This window comes from Dicentrarchus labrax, unplaced genomic scaffold (genome assembly GCF_905237075.1).
Source record: "Dicentrarchus labrax unplaced genomic scaffold, dlabrax2021, whole genome shotgun sequence".
Classification (NCBI taxonomy): Eukaryota; Metazoa; Chordata; class Actinopteri; family Moronidae; genus Dicentrarchus; species Dicentrarchus labrax.
This window is the reverse complement of record NW_026136720.1, coordinates 18298903-18323002: the sequence shown is the minus strand read 5'-3', so window position 1 is coordinate 18323002 and position 24100 is coordinate 18298903. Positions and strand designations below refer to the sequence as shown.

At 39.2% G+C, this 24100-nt stretch overlaps 1 protein-coding gene across 4 annotated transcripts in view; it reads left to right on the top strand.

Moving 5' to 3' along the window:
• The window catches only part of plxnb2b (plexin b2b), a 128517-nt gene that overhangs the window by 86961 nt on the left and 17456 nt on the right, over positions 1 to 24100 (top strand). For all 4 annotated transcript variants that reach the window (XM_051381422.1, XM_051381423.1, XM_051381420.1 and 1 more), the window contains 19 exons: positions 2094 to 2220; positions 2797 to 2956; positions 4016 to 4127; positions 4641 to 4752; positions 5124 to 5225; positions 6188 to 6283; positions 6927 to 7014; positions 8316 to 8497; positions 9100 to 9248; positions 11950 to 12061; positions 12774 to 12910; positions 13371 to 13553; positions 14835 to 14928; positions 16986 to 17183; positions 18154 to 18333; positions 19562 to 19698; positions 21514 to 21614; positions 21978 to 22207; positions 23601 to 23782. In XM_051381422.1, the coding sequence (XP_051237382.1) occupies positions 2094 to 2220; positions 2797 to 2956; positions 4016 to 4127; positions 4641 to 4752; positions 5124 to 5225; positions 6188 to 6283; positions 6927 to 7014; positions 8316 to 8497; positions 9100 to 9248; positions 11950 to 12061; positions 12774 to 12910; positions 13371 to 13553; positions 14835 to 14928; positions 16986 to 17183; positions 18154 to 18333; positions 19562 to 19698; positions 21514 to 21614; positions 21978 to 22207; positions 23601 to 23782 (2682 nt within the window). The remainder of the gene's footprint in view (positions 1 to 2093; positions 2221 to 2796; positions 2957 to 4015; positions 4128 to 4640; positions 4753 to 5123; positions 5226 to 6187; positions 6284 to 6926; positions 7015 to 8315; positions 8498 to 9099; positions 9249 to 11949; positions 12062 to 12773; positions 12911 to 13370; positions 13554 to 14834; positions 14929 to 16985; positions 17184 to 18153; positions 18334 to 19561; positions 19699 to 21513; positions 21615 to 21977; positions 22208 to 23600; positions 23783 to 24100) is intronic.

Sequence of the window (24100 nt, the reverse complement as noted above, 5' to 3'; positions counted from 1 at the left end):
TCTTCTTTTCTCTGTCTTATTACATGAATCTGAATGTCTTTGGGTTTTGTACTTTTTAGTCAGCTAAAGCAAGACATTTGATGATAACACCTTGAGCTCTGACACTCACGACGCTCTGATAGATGTTATTATTCTTTTTCTGATGTTTCATTGACAGTAAATGAATCAAGAAAATAATTGTAAGATTAATAGATCATGAAAAATGAAAATCATCCTTATTTGCAGCCCTACTTAGCCTGTATGTTTTTCTCCACTTCTACTTCTTGAAAGCAATTTTCCACTGAAATCTGATGCTACATAATACTGTGTATTTCTGGTTATTTGCACATTGTTAATATTAATGTACATTGTATTTCCTTTGTAGTATTAATTTTGTTTTGAATTATGTTTTACCCAATTGATGACCAAAAAATTGCTGCGATCTGAAATTGTGTCGCTAGATTATATGTTGTATTTTTCTCCTCATCCCTCATACTGCATTGTCAAATGTTGAGGCTGCAATGAAAAAATATTTTTATCATTGATTATTTTTTTGATTAATTTTTTAGTCTATAAAATCTAAAAAAGCAGCACATCATTACTTCCCAGCACCCCAAGTGACATCCTTAAACAGTTAGTTGCTATCATATTTGATGAAAAATATTTGGCACTTTTACATTAAAGATGACTGAAATAATGAACCAATTATCAAAATAGTTAATAGCTAATTTTCATTCAATCAGCGAATCAGTTAATCAACCAATCACTGCAGCTTTAGACAGTCCCTCGAGAAAAACGCAATTATGCGATCACGTACCTAATTCAATGCATAATCAGCCAAAGTCCGCATATTTATGCGGGGGCCGCATTTTTTCAAAAACACCGCACTTTCGCCGCACAAATTGCAGATTTCCGCATAAATATGCGGGGCTTGCATGATTTCATAATCCCCGCATTTTCAGTGCAAAAAAGTCACATATATATTAGCAGAAAGTTGAAAAATGTTGCGTTTACTTAACACAAGAGCAGCCATTTTCCCCTGTTGCCATGGGAACGTTATGAAGTGATGTAATTACGCAACGTGAACATCATCGAAAAGCTGCAAACCCCGCGATGAAGCCATGATGAAGCCCGCCAATCAGTCTCATGTTTTATTTATTCATTTTTACAGAAGTTGTAGCATATTCCTTTTGTAAAGCTACAGAACTTGTTTGACTCATCAATGTTTTGTAAGTTTGAGCCATGTGTTTATTAAGGTCTGAAATAAAACAAGATGAGAACTTAAATATTCCCAGCACTTTCTGTGATGCAGTATGCTTGCTAATCATAGTAATAAGAAATTACTCTTTACATTAAGTTAGTAGCCTAGTGAGAAAAGGGTGTTGGGGGAATCACTTTTTTTTCTCTTTTTCATCAAACCGCAGTTTTTGTAAGTTCCCGCAATTTTTGCAAGTTCCCGCAATGTCATCGCATAAATTGCATAAATATCCCACATGTTCCATTGCATTTTTTAAGAAAACGTGCCGCTTACTCAAGGATTTTTGCCCACAACAATCACAAAAAAAGTTTTTCTGGAAGGACTGTTTAGACATTTTAGAATTGATCATTATCATAATTATCATTCATCACTATCAAGTGTGAAAAAAATTATGAAAAATGTCTTTCACAGTTGTCGCAAGTCCAACGTGCTGACCAAAACTAAAACTAAAATATTCAGTTTACTATTACATAAGATAAATAAAAGCAGCAAAAACTCACAGTTGAGAAGCTGGAAGAAGGGAAGAACAATTAATTCATTACAATGAGTTGATTGGGAAAACATACCTATGAATATTATATTCCATTTCAGCCAGTAGATCCTCCTAAATGTTACACACTTGACCATTGGTTTTATATAGATATGATATGAAAAACATTAATCTAACTCATCTTGAAAATCTGCACAGACCCTGCTTGAAGTCACTTGGGCATGTTATTGTTATTCAACAAAGCACATTGAAAATCCATTAGGGTCCAGAGGCATTGTTCTTTTGTTTTTTTTTTTGAGGCCTTGTGAAAGCGTTTAGGGGTTGTGGAGCAGAGGCTGATGGGAGTTGTTCATCCTTCTTCTGAAGGTGTACCAGGAGGTCTGAGTGCCGGCGGGCAGAGGAGAAGAATGGCTGGCTGTGGAGCTACAGGCAGCAGTGTGTCAAGATTGTCTCCTTCTATCCCCCGAACCTTTCCTGTAAAAAGACTCAGAAGGTACAGAGCTGCTTCTCTTCTCATTCTTTCTAGCTCATTTTCTTCTTTTGCTCTCTGTTCCTTTTTTCTGTCTCTCTCTCGCTCTGCAGAACTCAACCCCACTTACATGCACGTCTCACAAACATGCACGACCTGAGTAATAAACTGTTTCCATTGTGAATCAGAGACCCTGGGCTTTAGGTTGTTCTTCTCTGTATTGATCCATCAAGAAAACTCCAAACTGGCTTATTATAACCGACCTGGTTGATTGTGTTCACAGCCTGAAGATGGAGAGCCTCTCTTGTGCAAGTTTTATTTTTCCATCCCTTCCCGGCTACCTCCCTTGCTGACTCACTCTTGTATTTCCATCAGCAGCACCTGTTCTTCTGTCATGTTATAAATCAATCTCTGGCCTTTAAAATGAAACAGTTTCTGTATTCTAGCTTTAAAGTTACACTGTGTTTAAATGCATTTCTCTGCTGTGTATAATTTAGTGTGAACTGATATTACTCAGCCAAAAAGGTCACAGGCAATAACTCTTTCTATGAAAAACTCACTTCAGCCACAATCCCTTTTAAATATTTGTTTTCTGTTCAGGTGAAGATCAACATCCCCTCTCTTCCTGCAATCGGGCTTTCTGACCGTCTGCACTGCACCATCAAGTCTTTCCAGAGTCAGGGCACCATGTCTGACTCTGGTCAGGTCTCCTGCAACCTGCCCAACCCTTCGCTTATACCACAAACACCTGAGGACCAAGGTATGGCCTTTATGATTAACCTGCTCTTTTTTAATACACCCTCTTTTCAAGGCAAATGTCTGTTATTTCCAAGGTTGTATCACCAATGGGAAAAGCGGCGAAAGTGGCCCAAAAAGCCCTAGGTTCACTGCATGCCATTTGGTTTTGGTAATTTAATTAATTTCAGGATTTTGCGGAATCCACACCACTAAAGCACAGTATCAGCTAACTAGGGTCCTCATTATTACTTAATTTTGTTGCCGTGTTTTATAGAGGCGCCCTGTGTCAACATCTAGTTTTGCAAGATTTATTATTTTAGTTTATGCTGTTACACAAACACAAATGTAATATTATTCTAGCAGAGTAGTCAGTGTTTTATAGCAGAGATGGGCCACTACGCCTAAAACAAAAGCCCATCTCCACTACTGTAATATTGTAATGAAAACATTTTATGAAATAAAAGCTTAAGGCTTTAAGCTTTAGGGAAAAAATAGACTTGCTGTAATATAGTTACTGAGTTTGTTTAGGCAATCAAATAATAACTAAATTGATCACGAGAAGAGATATGTCAGTATCAAAGTGTTTCACCACCTCAGCTAAACAAATTCCTGGGGGAAACCCTAGAAGTGGTTGCTCTGGACTTAAACAGGAGCTAGGAGGCAGAATACACATACTGTACCGAGGGCAGTGGGTTACAGGGACAGTAGAAGCCCAACAGCATGTTTTTGCCCCTGGGCTCCCCACAGGTTAATATGGCGATGATTACAACTTTTTTAGTGGCCATACTAGCAGCAGGGCTCTATGGACGACCGTGTCAATCTGGCCCACAGTGCCCAAGTACAGCTTTACAGAACCACTAACATGGCTGTAGGCTCAAAGTCTTGTTAAATGAATGCATAATTAGTATAAAGGTATTTGAGGTCATGCTGTCACAAATTATTTAAAGGTAATGTTTAGCTTTTTCTTAAATTAACAAATGACATTGTGAACTGTGGAAGTTTTGAATATTCAGAATAATTCTTATCCCCAATCATAAATGTGTGCAACTCATTTTTAACCCTCCCTTTGCTGTCTCCTTAGACTTTGTGGCCGTGCCAATCAGGATTTTCGTCAACGAGACTGTGGAGCTGGCCATGCGGGAATTCAAGTTCTATAACTGCGCTGCCACAGTGAGGAAATCTGAAAACACACCGTGAGTCAGACTCTTAATCTATCAGTTCTGCTCTGTCACTCACTGAAAATACACAGTGACACTGAACACAGCATCAACTGACAACCTTGATGTGAATGTATCACCGTGCGTGAGCAGATGAGAGATCAAGGCTCTGTTTGTAAATTGTGATGCATGGTAGTTTTGAATGCACCTCTTGCATTTTCTCTCCACCGTTTATTATCAAGCCGAGGAAATTGCCTCAGTTTCCTATTCATTAATCAAAAAATGAAAGTCAATCTCGCCATTTTTCCCTTCTTATTTTTTTCTTCATTTCTTTCAAGCCAAGGAATGTGTGATGAACGAGCTTTGCTTATGTGAAGTTGCAGAGATCCATTTTGTTGTCAGCGACATGGATTTTTGTGCCGGACGCTCTTTGATGAGCTTGCATGTTTTTAGATTTTGTTTGTGTGTGCTTTTATGTGTGCGTGCTCCTGCCTAATTATGTGTGTGAAAGTATTTTCTTATCTTTAGTGTTTATGTGTTTGTTTTCAGGTGCATTTCATGTGTGGCCAGTTCATGGGGCTGCCAATGGAACACACATGACCACACCTGCAGTGACATGGACGACAGTGTGAATGGCTCCAACATCATCAAGCACCGTCAGGTTAGCCTCCTCAAGGGTTGACACATCAGTGGCATGGCAAGGAGTTTTATCTGTGATGGTATTTGATAAATGCCGGGAGAAGTGTAGCAAAAGTTTCAAAAGAAACATTTAATCACCGCACGTGACGCAGCGCCTGAGCGATCCAAATTTTTCCTGAAAATTAATAAAAAAAGCTCAAATCCCTGTATCAGCTGTCACCATCTTGCGTGACAAATATTGTAGGGTGGAGGATATCAATTTACAAGTCAGCAGATGTTTCAGAGATAAAGTTATCTGTTGCCACAGATGAGGGTGTCCGTTAAGTGGTTGGCATATTTAAAATGTAAATGAATCAAAGTTGGAGTATCTGATTTGTTTTTATGCCTTCTCAGGGAGCGAAGTGTCCTCAGTTCGAGAATCCAGATCCTGTGTTGATCCCTGTGGGCTACAAGACTCGTATCAGCTTCGAGGGGATCAATTTGGACCTCTACCAGGTAAAGTGGCACAGAGACAGACTTTAGGGCATTTCTGGAAAACGAGTCAGCTCTTCTAAACACTTCTTGCAGATTGTATTAATACCACAGTGAACCGGATTGGTCACAATTTTTAAACGTGTGCATTAATTAAAACTCTCATCTCATAAAATGCGACTCCGTTAGATGCAAAAAGAGTCAATTTTATTACATGTGCGAAATGTGACAAAAAGCAGAAGATTCTGCCATTGAACCAGATGGACCATGTAATTGAAGAGGAAAAAATCGTCTATCAGACAAACAGCAATCAGGAGAGAGGGGGTGAGAGGCAGAAGGCGCGGTTACACGAACTGCAAGGATACCAGAACGAATACACCCATATGTCCCTGTATATGAGTATTTATCTCTTTATGCAGATGTGTGTGTATATATACAGCAAAAACTAAAAGCAACATTAGGACAGGCTCGTTTCCATTAATCACTGAATTGATAACAGTAAGCCATTACAAAAGACACGTTAAGGACAGCACCTCATTAAGACCTTCCGGATGCAGTGTTGTTGTACGGAAAATCAATTTACGTTCCAATTTAAATCGTTTTTGATCACAGTCGCCACCTCTTTTGAACAGGATGAAAGTGTTGATACTTTAAAATGTCTGACAGACTTTATATTATTTCTGCATATGGCACAGTTTGTGTTGTGAAACACATGTTTTGCAGGTCTGCTTGATTTACCCATGTATTGAAGCCCTCATGGGCACAAGAGTGTGCAAGGCACTGCCTGATGCTGTACATTTTGATTGTTGTGTGACTTGTGAATATACTTGTTTTCTCACATACTTCACAGTTGTGAGAACAAGAAAAGAAGCCAGTCATCCCATAACAGAGGGGTTGGAATGTTTTTTTTCTTGCTCTGGAAAAAAAAGACAAGGATCAGGGAAGAATATTTAACAAAAAGTTAATTGTTTTTATTTGTTCTCTAGGGTCATGTTTTCACCATCGGCACTGAGCTGATGAGAAATGCGGAAGAAGAGGTAAATTTTGAGCAGGGGCCATTCTACACCTTCAGCGGGTTCAATGTGAGTATGGCTGTTTAGTAGTAGCTTGTCAGTCGTCTTCAACAATTGACCCTTGACTTTGTCTCGCTATTGAAACTGAATTGATTTTTTTGTTCCTTTTACTCATTTTTTTCAGAAGGCTTCTGAATTTTCCCTCCAGTCAACACAGGTCCTTGAGCTATGGTTGATTTTTGGATTATGACAGTACAATATAGAACAACCCTGAAACTAAATGAAATACATTGTATAGTGCCACTTGATTCGTCTTGAAGTCTAAATGCAAACTGTCTGTCCATATACAGATGACTTCATGTTCCAGGCTTAAAAATCCAATCCCCTTTTGGCTGGTTTTCACAGTCCCTTTGATATTCTCTAGCTCCCTCTAATGGACAGACCTTCCTCACTGGAGTTATTTTAGCTCCATCCCCACATTGTGAATTCTGTGATTTGGAGATTCAAGCAGTGCCTAGCCCTCAGCTATGCTCTTTTCCAACATTGATTTCTTCAGCTGAAAATCTGCCAGACTGAGTAAAAAAATTCCTTCCTTTTTTTCCCCCTCTCTTGGCATGAGGGAGCGGCAGCCCACACTGTTTGCCGAGAAGAGCTTAAGTGCTATTAATCACTGGATTCTGAATTAATAATTCATTTTCTTCCAATTTCTTAGTTTTCTTACGATAAGTCACCGGAGACCAATGTTCTCTTCTACGTGAAGGACAAGGAGTCAGGCAAGAAGATGGACAGCACACTGAATGGTACGCTCTCTCACATTTTAATGCGGAGATCAGATTATTTATAATGCCCTGTGTGTACACTTCAAGTCCCAGTGTGGGGCCTCCATTAGATCTGAGGCAGCTGCCTTTAATCTAAAATTGAAAATTATACAGAAAATGAATTGGTAATGACTATATCATCATACACATTTTGACAGAATATTGTCAAATTCAATGTTATAAACGTCCCTGAATCCTATTTTCATGAGAATTCATAATAAGCCATTGTGCTTTACGTTTAAGTTATTGTATCAGACATGAACATAGACATCTCACCCTTCATTCAGAATATACATAGAGTATCTTACTATACATTCTATATACAAGGGTTGGCTTCAGAAGTGAGGGTGTGCAGTGAAGTAAAGAAGAAAAACTATGATATATGTATATATAAATATGTACCTTTCAGGCTTTCCATAATAATAGTATTATAACAAAGTAGAAATGCTGTGTAAGCCTCTGTATTAATAATGCACTAACCCAAGTTAAAATCACGACCGGTTTCCTTGATAGAGACCTGATCCTTTATGATATATAATGTTGCGTTTGCAACTTTACTACAAAGAGAGCTGTGTATCACAGCTTTGTTTTATTTATTCTAGCCTCAGATTACCCTCTAGCCTCACATAGCTACAGATTAAATTATAACTTGCAGAGAAAGTGAAGGTACTTTTTCAGCCCTGGGTATTCTCTATAGTCTTCTTCACAGGCTTCTCACAGTCCCAACTTACTCCACCTATAAGGTAGTGCACACTGTATGTTACCTGTGAGGCGAAACCCAGCGCAAAGAAGTCCACAAAGCTCTCACTGTTGTCCACTAAAAGATTACTCCACCAATTTAGCATTACACTTCTATAACACTGTTGTAGTTATGACGGGCAGTTAATAAAGAGCATCAAAATCGGAGCAGCAGAACCAGAGATACCAACTTTTATTCCACTTATTCTTCCCTGTCGAAAGTTGCTGACTACATTACCCATAATGCAATTTGACTGCTAACAGTTTGGTTGAAGATTCAAGTGTGTTTTGTTAGTAGCAGTGGTCTTCAGCCCCATCTGAAGCCACAAAAGGATTTAGATAAGTTTTTTCATGTATTCATTGGTTCTTCCTGAGACTTATAAACAGACTTTGATATGTTAAAGTTCCCCTTTAAACTCACTGCTCTGAGGGTAACACAGTGATAATTGAGGATTTAATCAGAGGAGCAAATCAACATTTTTAACAATTATCTTCTCCCATCAGGATTATGGATTAAAATGTGATTCTTTGTTTCCCCTCTACAGTCACCCTTTACAACTGCTCCATGGGCAGAGAGGACTGTAGTCTCTGTAAGAACTCTGATCCAAAGTACCGCTGCGTGTGGTGCGCCAAGCAGAAGGCGTGTGTGTACGAGAAGTTGTGCAGTCCTGACCAGGGGTCCGAATATCCTTACAACACTGAGTGCCCTGACCCCCAGATCACTAAAGTGAGTAGTTACAATGTTGTCATTTCTTTATGCTGAACTTTGAACCTTACAGGTCCATTAAAGGCTTGTGATTAGCAGTCAAACGGCATTGATTGTGCTGATTGGATTATTGATCGGAGCACTTTACTGGCTGTGTTTTTTTCTCCTCTCTCTGTTGATGGGGGAGTTGAAAGTCTGTTTCTCTCTGAGGGGCATGTTGAGCTGAGCTGCAGCACATCTAGATTAAATTAATTCTTTCTTTCTTCACTTAATTGTTGGTGCCTCATTGTCATTGACAAAAATCTATCAGTAATTGTGACAGAGGTTATGCCCATACCTGACAGATACAGGTGCGGTATCAGTTGATAGAGACTGCACAAATCAGTGTTTAATACATACACAGATAACATGCAAATATGCTTCTTATAGTATGGATGTACAATAATTCTCAACCGATGCTTTGAATATTAAACACTTCAATTCAAACTATTTAACGGACATAAACAGACTGTGTAAATTGTTTATATGTTCCTATTGCACAACTTATCTGTTTAAATCCATTTCAAATCCCTTCTTCCTATAAACACCCACCCCCTCCCCCACCACTGTATCTCCCCATTCAGATCATCCCACATTTTGGCCCCCTCCGAGGAGGAATCTCCATCACCATCCAAGGCTCCAACCTCGGCATCCACAAAGAAGACATTAAAAGCATCACCGTGGTCGGGGAGCCCTGTATCCACCAGGAGGAGAAGTACTCTGTCTCCACAAGGTAATACTTACACACCTGATGTATTTGTGCAAACATATGAGCAACAGCACACATTCGTTTCTATCTTTTCGTTGTTGTTTGCTGTTGGTCAAACTATGTCTTTTTTATATAAACTTTTGGATACCTTATCAACTAAGGAGTGTTTTTCCTTTCATCGAGGTGACCTGGGTGTATAATTTATTTAGCTCATTATGCCACTGTATTGATCTGAAAGTCTCCAGATGCAAGTTGATTCAGAAACTGAATCACTCTTTTAAAGGAGAATTGGCGAATGCCAGTGGTGTCAGTAGTATTCTGATCCTTTTTTGAGTTAAAATATGAAAATAACAATGTAAATAGGTCCTGCAATCAAAAGCCAAAATCAGTATTATCCTAATGATATGCAACTTATACAAGTGTGATGTAGAAACATGAAGTCTCCCATGTGCATGCAATGCGAGTTGACTTTAAAGAGTGAAGCAGGATCTTGTGTCCAGCAGGAACACATTTGCTTATTCATAGATTCTTGAATTTCTTACGAGGTAGAAGGAGTACATGCCTTTTTAAGGATTTTACACAATTTACACACACATTATTGTTCCAAGCAGACCATTTTTACATGTCTCAATACATCTTTAAGTATTATCAGCAAAATATGCTCAAAATGTAAAGCAAAAGTGCAAGTTCTGCAGTTCTGTGACTGATATTAAATATGACATAATTAGATTGTTAATACTGATGCATCAGTGTGTAAGCAGAGCTGGTCAAGGAGCTAGTTTTAACTTCTTTATGTACAGTTTGGTATTGTGAAATGATTAATGGGTTAGGACAGTTCTGCTACACAAAAGTGTATTCATATATTGGACTTTTCTCTAATCTTTGCTTTTCTGGCAAATATGAGATACTTTTACCTCTTTGAATGTACTGTTAAACAGTTAAAATCTCTGTAGTGGAACTGCAAATATCTCATCTGAAACATGACAAGAGGCCCCAAACTAGACTAAAATTATCTGCCCCTTTGTGAAGTTGAGTAAACATGTTTTTTGATAGCACACCCTGATAGCTCACCTGGTAGAGCTGGCCCCCCTGTGTACCATAACAGAGTCCTTGCTGCAGCAGCCATGGGTTTGAGTCTGACCTGTGGCCCTTTCCTGCGTGTCATCCCCTCTCTCTCTCCCCTTTCCTGTCTTCAACTGTCCTATCCATCAGAAAAGTAAATGCACTTAGTTGCTTTCCACTAGTGGGGTATACTACTGAATATCAGTCTTTAAATACTGTCTGTGGCCACAAATGCCCAGAGCAGCCGGAAGTCTTTAAAATATGAATTCACCAAAGCACTGTAACTATATCACCCTCTTATACCACACATTTGATACCATCACACATTTGCCACAGATTTTTGGTGGATTTTTCATGCTGCAGACTCTCTGTTCCTCCTCATCCCAAAGGTGCTTTAATGAGCTGAGCATTGCATAAAAAGACCACTGGAATGAACTTAAGCCTCACAAATGCACTTCAGTCACAGCTGTGTTTTCAAAATTGTTCACTTCATACAAATGGTCTTTAAAAGAGAAAACATCCACATTGTTGCCCCACAGCCCCAAGCCAGAACTGTTGACACCTGGCAGGATTGATCCACATTTATGACTAATTCTTGCCCCGCCATCTGCACGATGAGGCATAAAACTGGATTTATGAGACCAGATGGAATGTTTTTCACCCTTAAATCACCTACTTTTTGGTGCTAACATGCCTGCTGTGGTCTTCATCTTGTCGTTAGTTGTGCTGCACGGTCTTCTACTGCATGCTGTAGCTCACTTCTTTTAAGTTTTGACAGGTTTTCCATTGTGATACTTCATTCCATCACATTGTTGTTGTAGCTGTTAATTTTCTGCTAGTAGACCACCTGTTAGCTTGAATAAGGATTGCCATTTTATGCTGACCCCTTTCATCAGCAACACATTTTCCCCCGAGGACTGCAGCAGACAGACGTGTTTGGTTTATCACATGATTCCAAGTAAACTCCAGACACTGCAATGTGGGAAAATTCCCTGAGGGTTCAATTTCTAAGATGCTATAAGCCGCCAATTTGGCATCGGAAAGCATACTACATTCATAGCTGCTTAGTAAACATTATTTAAACGTTGGACGAACCTGTTTAGCATGTAACTTGAAAATGTGAAAAATAAAAATCCCATTTGAGTTCTGTTTTTTTAGGTTACATTTTTAATTACAGTTATTTTCACCACTTTCTCCAATTAACTAAAACAAGACACAGAAATCATTTGTCTGCCAATGTGGTATTCAGAAATAGCACATTTGAATGGATAAATTTGGACAAAGATTGCATGAAGCTAATCATTAATCTGGAACACAGGTCTTACAGTGTTGAACATTGAGTCAATTAATTGCTTAGAAACATATTTAGCAACTTTTTTTCATTAGCGATTGTCAGTTTTCCATAAAAAATATCAAATATTCTCATGATTTAGCTTCTTGAATGTGAACATTTGCTGCTTTTCTTTGTCCTATGTGATAGTTAACTATAATCTAATGATCAGACAGTGCAAGCAGTTTAAAGACCTCACCCTTTTTCATAATGGTTTCACCTTTTATAGAAAAAAGTAATCAGTAGAAAATATCAGTAGATTAATGGCTAATGAAAATAATTGCTCATTTCAGCCCTTAAATATCTTCTCACCTTTCTTATTGTTCCGTCCAGCGTTGTGTGTGAGATCGGCCCTGTTGACCCTACGGGCGGACACTGGGGTAAGGTGGAGGTGGAGGTGAAGGGAGAGAAGAGAGGAACCTCCTCTATGTACTTCACCTACAGGGTAAATACTCTCCCTTACTCACTCACACACTCTATCTCTCTCGCTTTCTCCTCAGCTGCACTTTCAGTACGGAGGCGTACAACTTTTGACCCAGAAAATAAACACGTCCCAAAGCTTTCAGCTGATTTTGTTGTTTTATTGTCTCGATTATGTTTCCATTTCCCAACTGCAGAGAGCCCCTTATCAGAACATATCAAGGGCATGTCATTTAAGTGGAATGTACAAATACAACATCCTAATGTTTTGGTAAATGAAGCGCTTAGATGCTGTCATATTACAATGGTAATGCACTGCAAAATAAGCCAGAATGTTTATGCATTCCTCTTTAACCAGATGCCATGCAGTAGACCCCCTTTTCTCTCTAATACTTTAACAGGCTACAGCGTAGCTATTTAACTGGCTTTTCATATCTCGGGCTTCGCTAAAGCTTCCCCACAGGGGAGTGCTCCGCCTAACTGTTTGCTCAGCAAATTGAGGCAGATGTGGTGCTTGTATGAGTGTGTGTGAATGTTTCTGATAGAAGGGGGGGCGGATGTGTGTGTGTGTGTGTATAATATAGCACTGTATCGGTGTGTGTCGTTCTTGCATGTGTGTGAGTGAGTATTTGCCTGTGGGTCGGAGCTTCTGTGTGCATGTAAATCATTGCAGGGGAAACATGAGTATGTATTCATGCTGTGTCTTGCAACCCCCACCCCAACCCCCCCTTCACCAGGACCCGATTCCAGAGGAAGTGAAACCTTCCAGAGGTCCTAAGGCTGGGGGCACCCTCATTACAATTTCTGGACGATTTCTGGACACTGGCAGTAAGAATGATGTCCAGGTTACCATCGGAGGGGTGGACTGCACTGTGTAAGGATTTCTTTTTCAGCAATAATTGTCATTCACGCCAAAGCCCAATTCTGTTTCAATTCACTCTCTTCTGTTGATAAGTGCTACTTGTTATTCAGACATTGTATTCTATGCAAATTCTACAGTATGCACACTTTGAAGCCCATAAATTGATTTTTTTTTTTTTTTTACATTCCTGAAGCAAAAATGGAATTGACCTTAACTTTGGTGTCATAAGCAGAATTTTTTTTCTTCTCTCTTACCATTTGCCTTCACTGTGACCACGAGTGTTCTGTCAAAACCAGCCCATGGTGACATTTTAGTCAGAGGTAACGGAAAAATAACGAGCTAGAGAAACAGCAAAGCCAGGATTTAACAAGCTGTCAGACTGCTGCCGTGTTGGCTTTCACTGCACAGTGACCTTGTGCGACCCCCACTCCTTCCAGCCCGCCAGTCCTGAGTTATGTCCTTGTCTTGGCAGGGAGCAATTCGGAGCAGAGATCACCTGCAGGACAGGAGAATACCGAGCAGATAAGGTGCCCTCTGACCTTCTCACCGTCACAGTGAAGTATGGGAAGAGTACCACAACAACCATCCCAAGTGCCTTCCAATTCTTGGAAAATCCCATCGTGCTAGACCACAACCCCAAAGGAAGCTTTGTGTGGTCAGTATAAAGTAGCAGCGTACTCACCTTTCAGCTGGAATCCAATTGTTTATAATATTGGTTTGATCCTACCTGGAAAAATAGAGTCAAAGTTAGGCAGTGATTGTGGTATTTGGTGGGTAAAAACTACAAACAGTCATAGTCCGTACAGCATTAGCTAATGTGTAACTTGTAGCTAATGTCCCCATAGGAGCTACGTTAGCATTGTTACAGTAATCTTAATGTTAGCTATGTAGTCATCTTACCTTAGGTTGTAGTTGTTGATTAGCTTTTTCACTCACTAGCTAGCAGGCTAAAGGCTAATGTCAGTATAGTTAACGCTAAGGGCATTTAGCATCAATTGATATACATTTATTGCCAAAAGAAAGGCATGACCGTTACATAACTTGTATCAACTTGTATGAATTTACCTTTGTTTTAAGTGCTCTTTTTTTATCTGCCTTTTTATTTGATGATTTACTGTTGATGGTGCCAAAGCTGTCTATTTCAATTCATTTATTAATTTGTAATGACAATGTTATATTTGAAAACCCCAATGCAAAAAACAAGAAGGTGATGAATCCCTAATAACTACAGTTATCCCTTGACTTTGATGTTCTGAATAGTCGTCATGAAAATCATAAAAATAAATACCTTTTAGATACCTCACACTGTTGTTTTTAAAGTAGAGAAGGAGAAAAGGAAACAAAAAAGCTTGTTGACATTGATGACAAGGTTGAATAGAATAGTACTGTTGTGGAAAATTGAACACTAACACAAGGCACCTGCCTTGCTCTCTGCCCTGCAAGCTTCTATCTGTATCAAACCTTGGTAAGAGGGTCTTAATGCCAATAACCTTTTTTTTTGTTTTTTAAAAGTATCATTTGTCCTTCAAGAGTTGCTGAATATGTTTGTGTATGTGTGCAGAATATTTTCCATGCTTGCTGAAGATTGGCTGAAGGGGATACAAATGCTAGTCTTTGATGTTGTACCAAACTGCTTGATGATCACTGAAAATGGGTGCATTAGACGGTTACCTTGCTTTTCCCTTAGCAATTCAAAGCACCAGGGCGCGTGTGATTAGGCGCACAGATTGGAACAGCAGACAACCAATAGGCTGCTCACAGGCTAAACTAATTTGTTTTCATCTCCAGTGAAAATTACCCCAGGTACCACGTAAGAGCTGTGTCTTCCCGTTACTCTCCCTATGAGCTTGTCTTCGTGCGGCTGGGGATAACTGTGCTCATATATGTGTTTAACTGTGTTGTTTGTTGTACGTGTATGTCTGTGTGTTTTTTTTAGTGGAGGGAGGAACATTGTGGTGACCGGCTCAGGCTTTGACCTAATCCAGACTGCTGTCATGAAAGTCCACGGAGACAATTCGACAGCTATTGAGGTGTGTGTGTGTGTGTGTGTGTGTGTCTTCCTTTTCTTTTTCTATTCCCTTTTTTATCAGCCTCTCCATCTCTCTTTGCTCTCTTCACTCTTTCTCTTGACTGTCTCTTTTTTGGGATTCTTTGTCTCCGAGTATTTCTACTTTTCCATCTGCCCCCCCCCCCTCAGAAGCAGCCCTGTCCATCAATCACCCTACATCTCATGAGCCCACGACTACTGGTGATTCATTCAAACTCTGTGAAGCATGCACACACACTAACAAACACAGATTTCCACTCCTGCTTGCTTCCACCGATCAGTGAGATTCCATAAGCCAGTATTACTTAATCTCACTCCTTTGGTCATAAATCCTTCAAACCCTCACCAGAATATAACTGTGTTCCTCGTCCAGCCTTATCAAGTAGCTTTGCCTCTGCCAGGGAACGTGAAGGAGTTGCACGCAGCTTGGTGGTGCCTGCCCTCCAGTGTAGTGGCCGGTGTTAAGCAGTAGCGATTTTGTTCATTTAATTTAAAGGGCTAAATTTAATACCAGCATTAAGGTTGCAGAAGATTATGTGACCATTTCACCACTTTACTCCCAGCCAAGTCCCTGGTCTCGGCTACCCAGGGACAGGAGAGATTTTGAATAGACTTGTGGCTTCCACAGACTAGCAGCGGATGTAAAGTGTTATCTCAAAGGCCTTGGCTGGTCAACTTCATAAACTTCTGTTGGTTTAAGTCTATCCACTGAACTAGACCCAAATGTATCATTATTGCTGTGGGCTTGTGGTGAAGAAAATGTTGATTACATTTTGGGCCAGGTTAGCAGCTCAGAGCAATTATGTTTTTGTTGTTTTAGTTTTTTTTTTTTTTTTTTTTGCTGTAAGGTCCCTCCAGCTCTCGTTTGTAATTGTAAACGGAGACTTCTAGAGCTGTTTGCACCTGTTTGTAACTTCAAAATAAAAGCCTAGCTATAATACAAACATTTACTAAGTGCAGATTTACACATCACTAAATTAAAATAGATCACACCATGCAAACTAGTTCCTATGAAGAGATTAGCTGTTGCACATACTAACTATCAACAATTTCTAAGACCAACAATCTTCAGCTGCTTTGTGTTTAATGTTCATTGGCAAGTGTTAGCATTATAACACACTAAAATACGATAGGTAACATTGTAAATTCTATAACAGCTAAAAAATGTCATTGTGAGCTTGTTGGCACACTGTTTGCTGTCTATATGTTTAAAAGAATAGTATCAACATTTAGGGAATTCATATTTTCTTTCTGGCAAATTAGTGAGTCGCTTTATATTTTCTGGACAGAAATTAGACTGGTATAAATCTTCTCATTCAATTCCCAAAATGCTGAGCTATTCGTTTTAACAAAGGGCAAAGTAGAGTCAGAGGAGACAGCAGTTCACAGAGCTCCTGTAGATAACGGAATACGTTTACTTTTAAGCTAAATGACAAAAGACTTTCAACTCATACAACCAGTCTCACAATTTATAGTAGCGCTGCGTGACTTTTCCAAAGCATTATCTGATGTAGCCTACGCCTTTTCCCTTGTCCTTTTGAAAAACTTAAGCTGCGTGTAGGACTGTAGGGTTTAGCTGTCACACACAGTATTGTCAGAGCGGGTATCTAAACAATCAGAGTGACAGAAATATTACCACAGGTCCAGTTAATCAAAAAGCAAATAAACAAAGCCAGAGGATGACTCAATATGAGTTGTTATTCATCAGAGACTGCTATTCTACGATGGCAGATTGGGATTTTAATAGACTGGCTGAAAAGAGACACATCATTTTACCTTCTCCAACGTACCAAACCAGGCTTTTTTCTCCCACCACCCCACCCCCAAAAACACTTTTCCCTCACACAACAAAAACAGTAATTCACTGCTACTTTAAAAAAAAAAAAACTGTTTGCTTCTCTGTCTCCCCACATTTTCTCTGTTGAGTACTGTTATATTCTCCTACATTTTCTCTTTTGCTTACCTTTTGTGTGCTACATGTCAACATATAACTTTGTATTGTTGTTCCTATCCATTTTATTGTCCCTCCGACACATTCAGAACGCCCACGATAAGAACGACACGGTCATCCAGTTTCGCTCACCGACTGCAAACAACTCTGTGAACCACCCTTTAAGAACGTACATCCACCTGGACAACTTGGTGAAGGAACTGAAGCCCTTCGACTACCACCCTGACCCTGTCTTCAACAAGCTGATCAAGAAGGTCATCACTGAGGCCAGCATCATCATCGTCACCGTGAGTACAGGCTGTTGCGGACCCTGTTTAATGTTGAGTTGTAGCCCTGTGTTTCTGAGCCTCTGTGTGTGAAGGAATTGAGACAAATGGTGTTGACTTGAGGACAAAACTGGAAAAGATGCTGAATTGGAGTTACTGTGCCAAATTTTCACTCTTTAGCGGCTTATATTATTATGTAAGAATTATGCGAATAGCAGCACATTTCATATTTTAGCTCAGTGGTGTGTGTGTTTTGGAAGTCAAATGTAGATTAGTAGTTATTGTAACCCTTATAAACAGATTCAAAAACATTCTTAATGTTCTGCGGTTTGCTCTAATATCTTTTGGTAATTGAAAATGCCCATCACACTTTCCTGCAAGCGCAAGCTAGGGAATGTTTTTATGTACCAGATCAAATTCTGTGTGAAACAACTAATCAATGAATTGTCCAATTGATTCAGCTGTAAATTTGTCTCGTAGCTTAGTACTTGTTTGTGTCATCCTTGAGGTTTCACAGTATTCCCTTTTCTACTCACACTTCTGCAAGAAAAGCGAGGCCTTTTCAATTACTCAGACACTGGTTTACTTAAGATAATTTCACCTTTCTTCTATTCCAAACTGCAGTAGAATAATTGAAAGTGTGTCTGTAGATACAGAAGGGTGCTGTAGAAGTGTATAAAAGTGTATTGCCATGCCAGGACTGTGGTATTGACTGGAGCTGTGCTTACAGAGTCTTAAGTAAGAAATTAGAATTGTGCTTACAGTGAGTATAATCTTAATCTTTCTAATTACTTTTGGCACTCACATAGTGGAAGAGTGAAGAGCTGTTAGACACTATTCACCCATTATTAATGGAAATGCTTACAGTAATGTTTTTAACACTCATCAAATGATGCGTCTACTTGATGGTGTATAAATGTAGTAATTAATTTTTCTCCTATGTAGTTCAGTCACGACACTTTAAACATTACAGTTGGTTTTCCCCCTGCAGGGTCGCGGATTCTCCAAAGCTATGACGGCCAAAGAGGCTCAAGCCTTTGTGGGCGATGTGCCTTGTCTGGTCAACACGCTTCAGGATGACAAGCTGTTTCTGGACCCACCTTCCACCCCGCCTCGGGCTCGCTCCAGACGGCACCGCAGAGACACCCGGCCCGAGCTGCTGGACTTAACGGTCAGATCAAACAAAGACAGGCAGATACATGGTGGTGGAGGAAGTATTCAGAACCACACTGTAAAAATACTCAATTACAAAAGTTGTTACTTAAGTAAAAGTATGTAAGTGTAATCAGGAAAATGTACTTAAAATATTAGTATAAGTACTTAATGTAAAAAGAAATGGCCCATGTGAGTGTTATGTTAGTATATATTACGTTATTACTCGTGCATTGATGTAAAAGCAGCATTTTACTGTTGTAGCTGGTTGAGGTGGAGCACATTTTTTAGCTGTTTTATATAAGACTGTAGCAATTATTAATTTAATAATGGATTAATTAGTAAGAAATGCTGTCACAACAACCCAGAGCCAATAGTCCAAACCTCAAAAGTATTAAAAAGGAATAAAAACATATTAAAAGAAAAAGTATAAAATAAAATAAAAAAGAGACAAAGCAGAAAATCCTTACATTTGACACACATTTGTCAGGTTTTGGATAAAATCTTAATTTGTAAAGGAACTAGTAACCACAGCTGTCAGGTAAATGTAAAAAGTGCAATATTTCCCTTTGAGATATTGTGGAGTATGAAGTGGCATGACTTTAAAAATACTTTTAAAAGTACCTCAAATTTGTACAGTACTGGAGTAAACGTACTTAGTTACATTTCACCACTGCAGTGCAGACACATACACAAACTTACAGATGAGAGCCTCCATGCATCATGAATCCTTACTGTGCTTCTCTCGGCGTGTCCTCTGTAGAATCTTTAGAACCCATTATTTTCACTGGTTGAACAATTTTCATGTAGCTACAGGCCCTTATAATTACATTTAATTATAGCCGAGGCACAATTGTGATTAATACTGTAACCTCATCCTCTGGGTAATTCCTCTAAGTGAGCTATTGTTTAATTTCTGTGGCTGTGTGCTGCATAAAGAAGTGACACCACCAGACTATCAATAGTTCAGAAGCTTGATTATAAAGTATTGAACTCAATGCATTTATTCATTTGTTCAGTTAATGCGGGCCCACCAACTTCCACATAGCCCGAGCACTTTAAAAATACTGTAAGGTCCTGCTGCTGCTTTAGCAGAACTGTGTGCAATTATGTAGATTCTCCTCCATCCTCACTTCCTCTCCAGTACTGTCGAATCTTTACCATTGACACTCACCTGAATAAATCTCATCTAAAAATGTCGAGAGCTTGTGCAGATAATAAGATTCCCTCTCTGTGTTTATCCACAGATCAAGTTTGGGAAAGGGGAGTGGGTGGTCGGCTCTGTGCAGTACGAGAAGAAGAATGATTTGTCACTGTACATCATCATCCCTGCTGTCATCGTGCCGATGCTGCTCATCATAGCTATCTCTGTCTACTGCTACAGGTATGTTATTTTAGGATAACCTCCCATACAGATTTAAAAAAAAGTAATCTTACTACTTCTAATTGCCTTTTTAGAGGAAAGAAGCTGTTTATTATCTGAACATCTTGACCCCACAGTTAAATGTCACATAATACTCTATAATCATTACTGGTGCAGTTTAGTAATTCTTTTACTAATTTTTTCCAGGTACTTACCTTTTCCTCGCATGAGAGGATCATTTTGTGTGTTGTTGACTTACAAACCTGCAATATTTTATGCAAGTGGTTCCCATTCTCAGCCTTTTTAGCTTGTGACCCCTTAACCCTTGTGTTTTGTGGAAATTGGCTTTTCAGGTCCCACTGCTGTCCATGTATGAATAATATCTAAAAGAATATGTAGAAAAGTACTGAAGCGGTAACCCCTCCCTTTGCCCAAAACTGAGCTTGTACATTTGAGCAAGGTGATGTTACTTTTGTTTGGGGTCAGTTGGGTGTCAGAGGTGTAACTCCCTGTTTGACGTCTAATGAACAAAACTCAAAGAACAGAAATGCAAACAGACTTATAATAGGAATTGGGAGGGTGTAGTCCTGCATAAGGAAGTACTGTCAACATCAATCACAGATGTATGTTCATGTTTTACAGTCTTTGAGAACCAAAACAGAGGTACTCTGTCCTTTTCTTTAGCCGACTTCCAAAATCAGTTTGAAAAAAAAAACAAAACCATTATAAGGAAATCTCATAAAATTAGGAAACTATTGAGTATTAATCTGATAAAACCATGTCACGTATGTGTTTTTTGAGCAGTTAAAGGGGGTCCGGGGATTATGGTTTAAGCAAAGACCCACGAAAAGTCACACAGAAAAAGACATTTTCTTGTCTTTCTTTAATGTAGCGAACTGCTATGTTATGCAATGTAGCTCACTTCTTCTGCTAATTTAAATCAGCAGCACAAATAATCTGTTCACAGGTTTGATCCACAGAAGCAGAATCATAACTAGCCACATAAAAACTAATGAGCCTGGTGGGTTGTTGGTGTATCTATAGACCGTAACCTACTGATGATCTTTTATTACATAATGTTACTCCAGATAAGTAAGGTTTTCAGTTCACTGAAGCCCTGTTCATTTGAATTGCCAGAGGGCTGGTTTAATAGTCTAATAGCTTAATAGCCTGCTGCACTCGATAAATAAACATTGTAGACTGCATGGTTAGAGGTGTGTGTTTAGTGTCCAGCTTATTGTTCGAGGGAAAATGTTTTTGTATTTTAGAATAAAAGAAACATTCTGACAAAGTATTTTCATTTCGAGCCAGTCTAGTTGTAATTTTCTGTTATATCCCAATATTGGGACTTAAGAAGTAGCTGTAATTGTATGTATATATACATGGTGAGTTTATGTAATAATTGGATGATTTGTAAACAGCATTGTATTTATGGTATTGGTGTTTTTCACAAATTGTATTGGCATAAAGTTATTGTAGGGATAATTTTATAACTATTATATCTCATCCTCCTTATTTTCACTGTTTAATTTCGCCAGTTCAATCTATGCCTCCTAAAGGTTCTGCAAAAAAAAGGTAATTTGTTTGCCAGTCTGTCACAGGCGGCTGTGCATTAGTTGAACTTGCTCATTTTCTCCTGAATATTTATAAAACACCTACATCAGGAACAATAAGCCCACAGTGGAATAATACCAGCGCTAATGGGATGTTTTTGTGAAACTCTGAGAAAACACTGAAACTATGTTATCGGCCAATTGTGCCAACTCCTTGAACAACAATTAGACCTAAATTATTTCCTTTCATGACACGTGTGTTGTGTTTGTGGAATCTGTTCAGGAGAAAGAGTCAACAGGCAGAGAGGGAGTATGAGAAGGTGAAACACCAGCTTGAGAATCTGGAGGAGAGCGTACGAGACCGCTGCAAGAAAGAATTCACAGGTACAGTGCAGCTGTGCAAATGCTAGGCAATATTGCTAATGTCCCACAAAGGATCCATGTTTCTAAGAAGTTATAAAGTAATGAAGTGCTTCATAGCTCTGATTATATTTCTTTGATGTATTGTACTGCAGTAAATTAAATAAATTCTCCTGCTTAACATCATGTTATCATCATTATGAGAAGCAGTTTTGCAGTAACAGTAATAGAAAACAATCTTTCACAGCTGAAGTTATTTTCCCCGGCAATGCTCTCCCTTCTCTGCCTCTCGCAACATAATGATTGAGACAGATGAGGAGCACACAAACAACAATAGCTTCTTATTTAAAAGGAGCAAGGTACAATTTTCTTGTTTACGTCCCGCAGACTTGATGATCGAGATGGAGGACCACACAAACGAACTGAGCGAGGGACGCATCCCCTTCCTGGACTACAAGACCTACACAGACCGCGTCTTCTTCCTGCCCTCTAAGGACGGTGCCAATGATGTGATGATCACGGGAAAGCTAGACATCCCAGAGGCTCGACGGGCCACAGTGACTCAGGCGCTCAACCAGTTCTCCAACCTCCTGAACTCCAAGACCTTCCTCATTAATGTAATTACACAGCACATGGACGTCTGATCAGTTGTAGTCTGATAATGTCTGCACAGAGTTTACAGCAGCATTGTGAAGGTGTGCAACATTAGAGCCTAACAAAGCAATGGATGTCTTCTAAAATACATCTATATTTTCTAGCCATGCTAGCAGCAGACCTTTAGGGTCGGTCGGTCGGTCCACCACTTTTGGTCCAGAATGAAATATCTAAGCAAATATTGAATGGATTTCCATCTGATTTTATATGGACACTCATGGTTCTCAGATGATGTATCCTAATGAGTTTGGTGATCCCATGACTTTTCCTCTAGCGCCATAATTAGGTCAAAATGTTTGTTTATGACCAAATAGTCACAAAACATTCCCTTCCGACTCAGCTCACTTTGTGTTTAGTGCTTTTTAGCCACTGCTAGCATGCAAGCACACCAAACTAAATGTTGAAGAATACATTACCTGCTAAACATCCGCACGTTAGCATTGTCAATGTGACGTTAGCATTTAGCTTAAAGTGCTGCTGTGCCAGTGCAACCTCACAGCTAGTAGCAAACTGTTTTTTCTTTAAAAGACCCTGTTTGTCAGTTTAAATTATATAGAATAAACTATATTTATTCGGTTTACACATTATAGCATGCAGTAAACGGTAAATAGACATAAAACATAAGGCAGGCACAAATGTACTTTTCACTATTTTTAACAAACTCTTCTCAGCTCATGAAATGAGTGAAACAGTATTGAACCAAGTCCTTGAGCATGTGCAGGTACATCTCTTTCAATTGGAGCTACTCAGAAATGGAAAAAAACAGTTGTAGCCTGGTTTCTGAATAAACTAAACTGGCCTTGTGCATCATCATCATCACAGGCAATACTCCTAAATACTCGTAGCAGGATAAAAGTCTAGATGGTAGATTTACCTCCTGCAACACTGGTGGTCCACACTCTCTTTCATTTCTGTTGGCTTTAAAAATCTGTTAACCTCAGTCAATGTACTGTGGAGTCTTTTATATCTTCCATTGATTTAAGGACTTTGTAATGTTTTAGTGAGTTCAGTACAGTATTTGGAAGTGAGAAGCAGAAGACATAGCAGAGAAAGACGTGTGAAAATTCCTAATAATCCAGAATTGCTGGCACAGAAACAGCCTCTGAGGTGTTAACTGCAAATGTGTGGGTAATTGCTATCTTTTCTAAGCCATGATATATTTAAAGCTCAGAATTGAATTTACCTTGATAATTATTGCTTTCTCTAGCATTTGTCTTTTGATTATTTAAAAGCATATTATTTTGGATTTGCCTGCGTCTGTGTGTGTGTGTGTGTGTGTGTGTGCCTCATCAGGATGATTAATTTAGCTTGTCATTTGCCTGTTTCTTTGTGTGTGCGTGTGTGATGTGTTTGTAGTTTATCCGTACCCTGGAGCGCAGTCATGACTTCAACGCCAGAGCCAAGGTGTACTTTGCCTCCCTGCTGACTGTGGCTCTGCATGGGAAACTGGAATACTACACCGACATTATGCGAACGCTGCTGCTGGAGCTGATGGAGGAATACGTCCACAGCAAGAACCCTAAACTCATGCTGCGCAGGTGAATGAGGAGCGACTTAGTAGATGCTGGTGCAGTCAGATATGAAGCCAAAACACTACTGTAAAGTTTGCTAAAATGTTCTGGATTTCTCAGGTTTTATGGCAACTGCATAACTTGGATGGGTTTTAATCACTCTAGCAGAGTAGTTCTAAGGATGGTAATGTAGGTCTGTTGGTTAATGAACTGCTTTTGTCCAGGCTGAAATAACAATAAAATTTAAAGACATTCATGATTTCCACAGGATTAATACTACTGACTTTAGTGACATTTCCTCACGGCAGGTCGAAGTTTTCTCTTATGCAGTGAGATATCTCAACA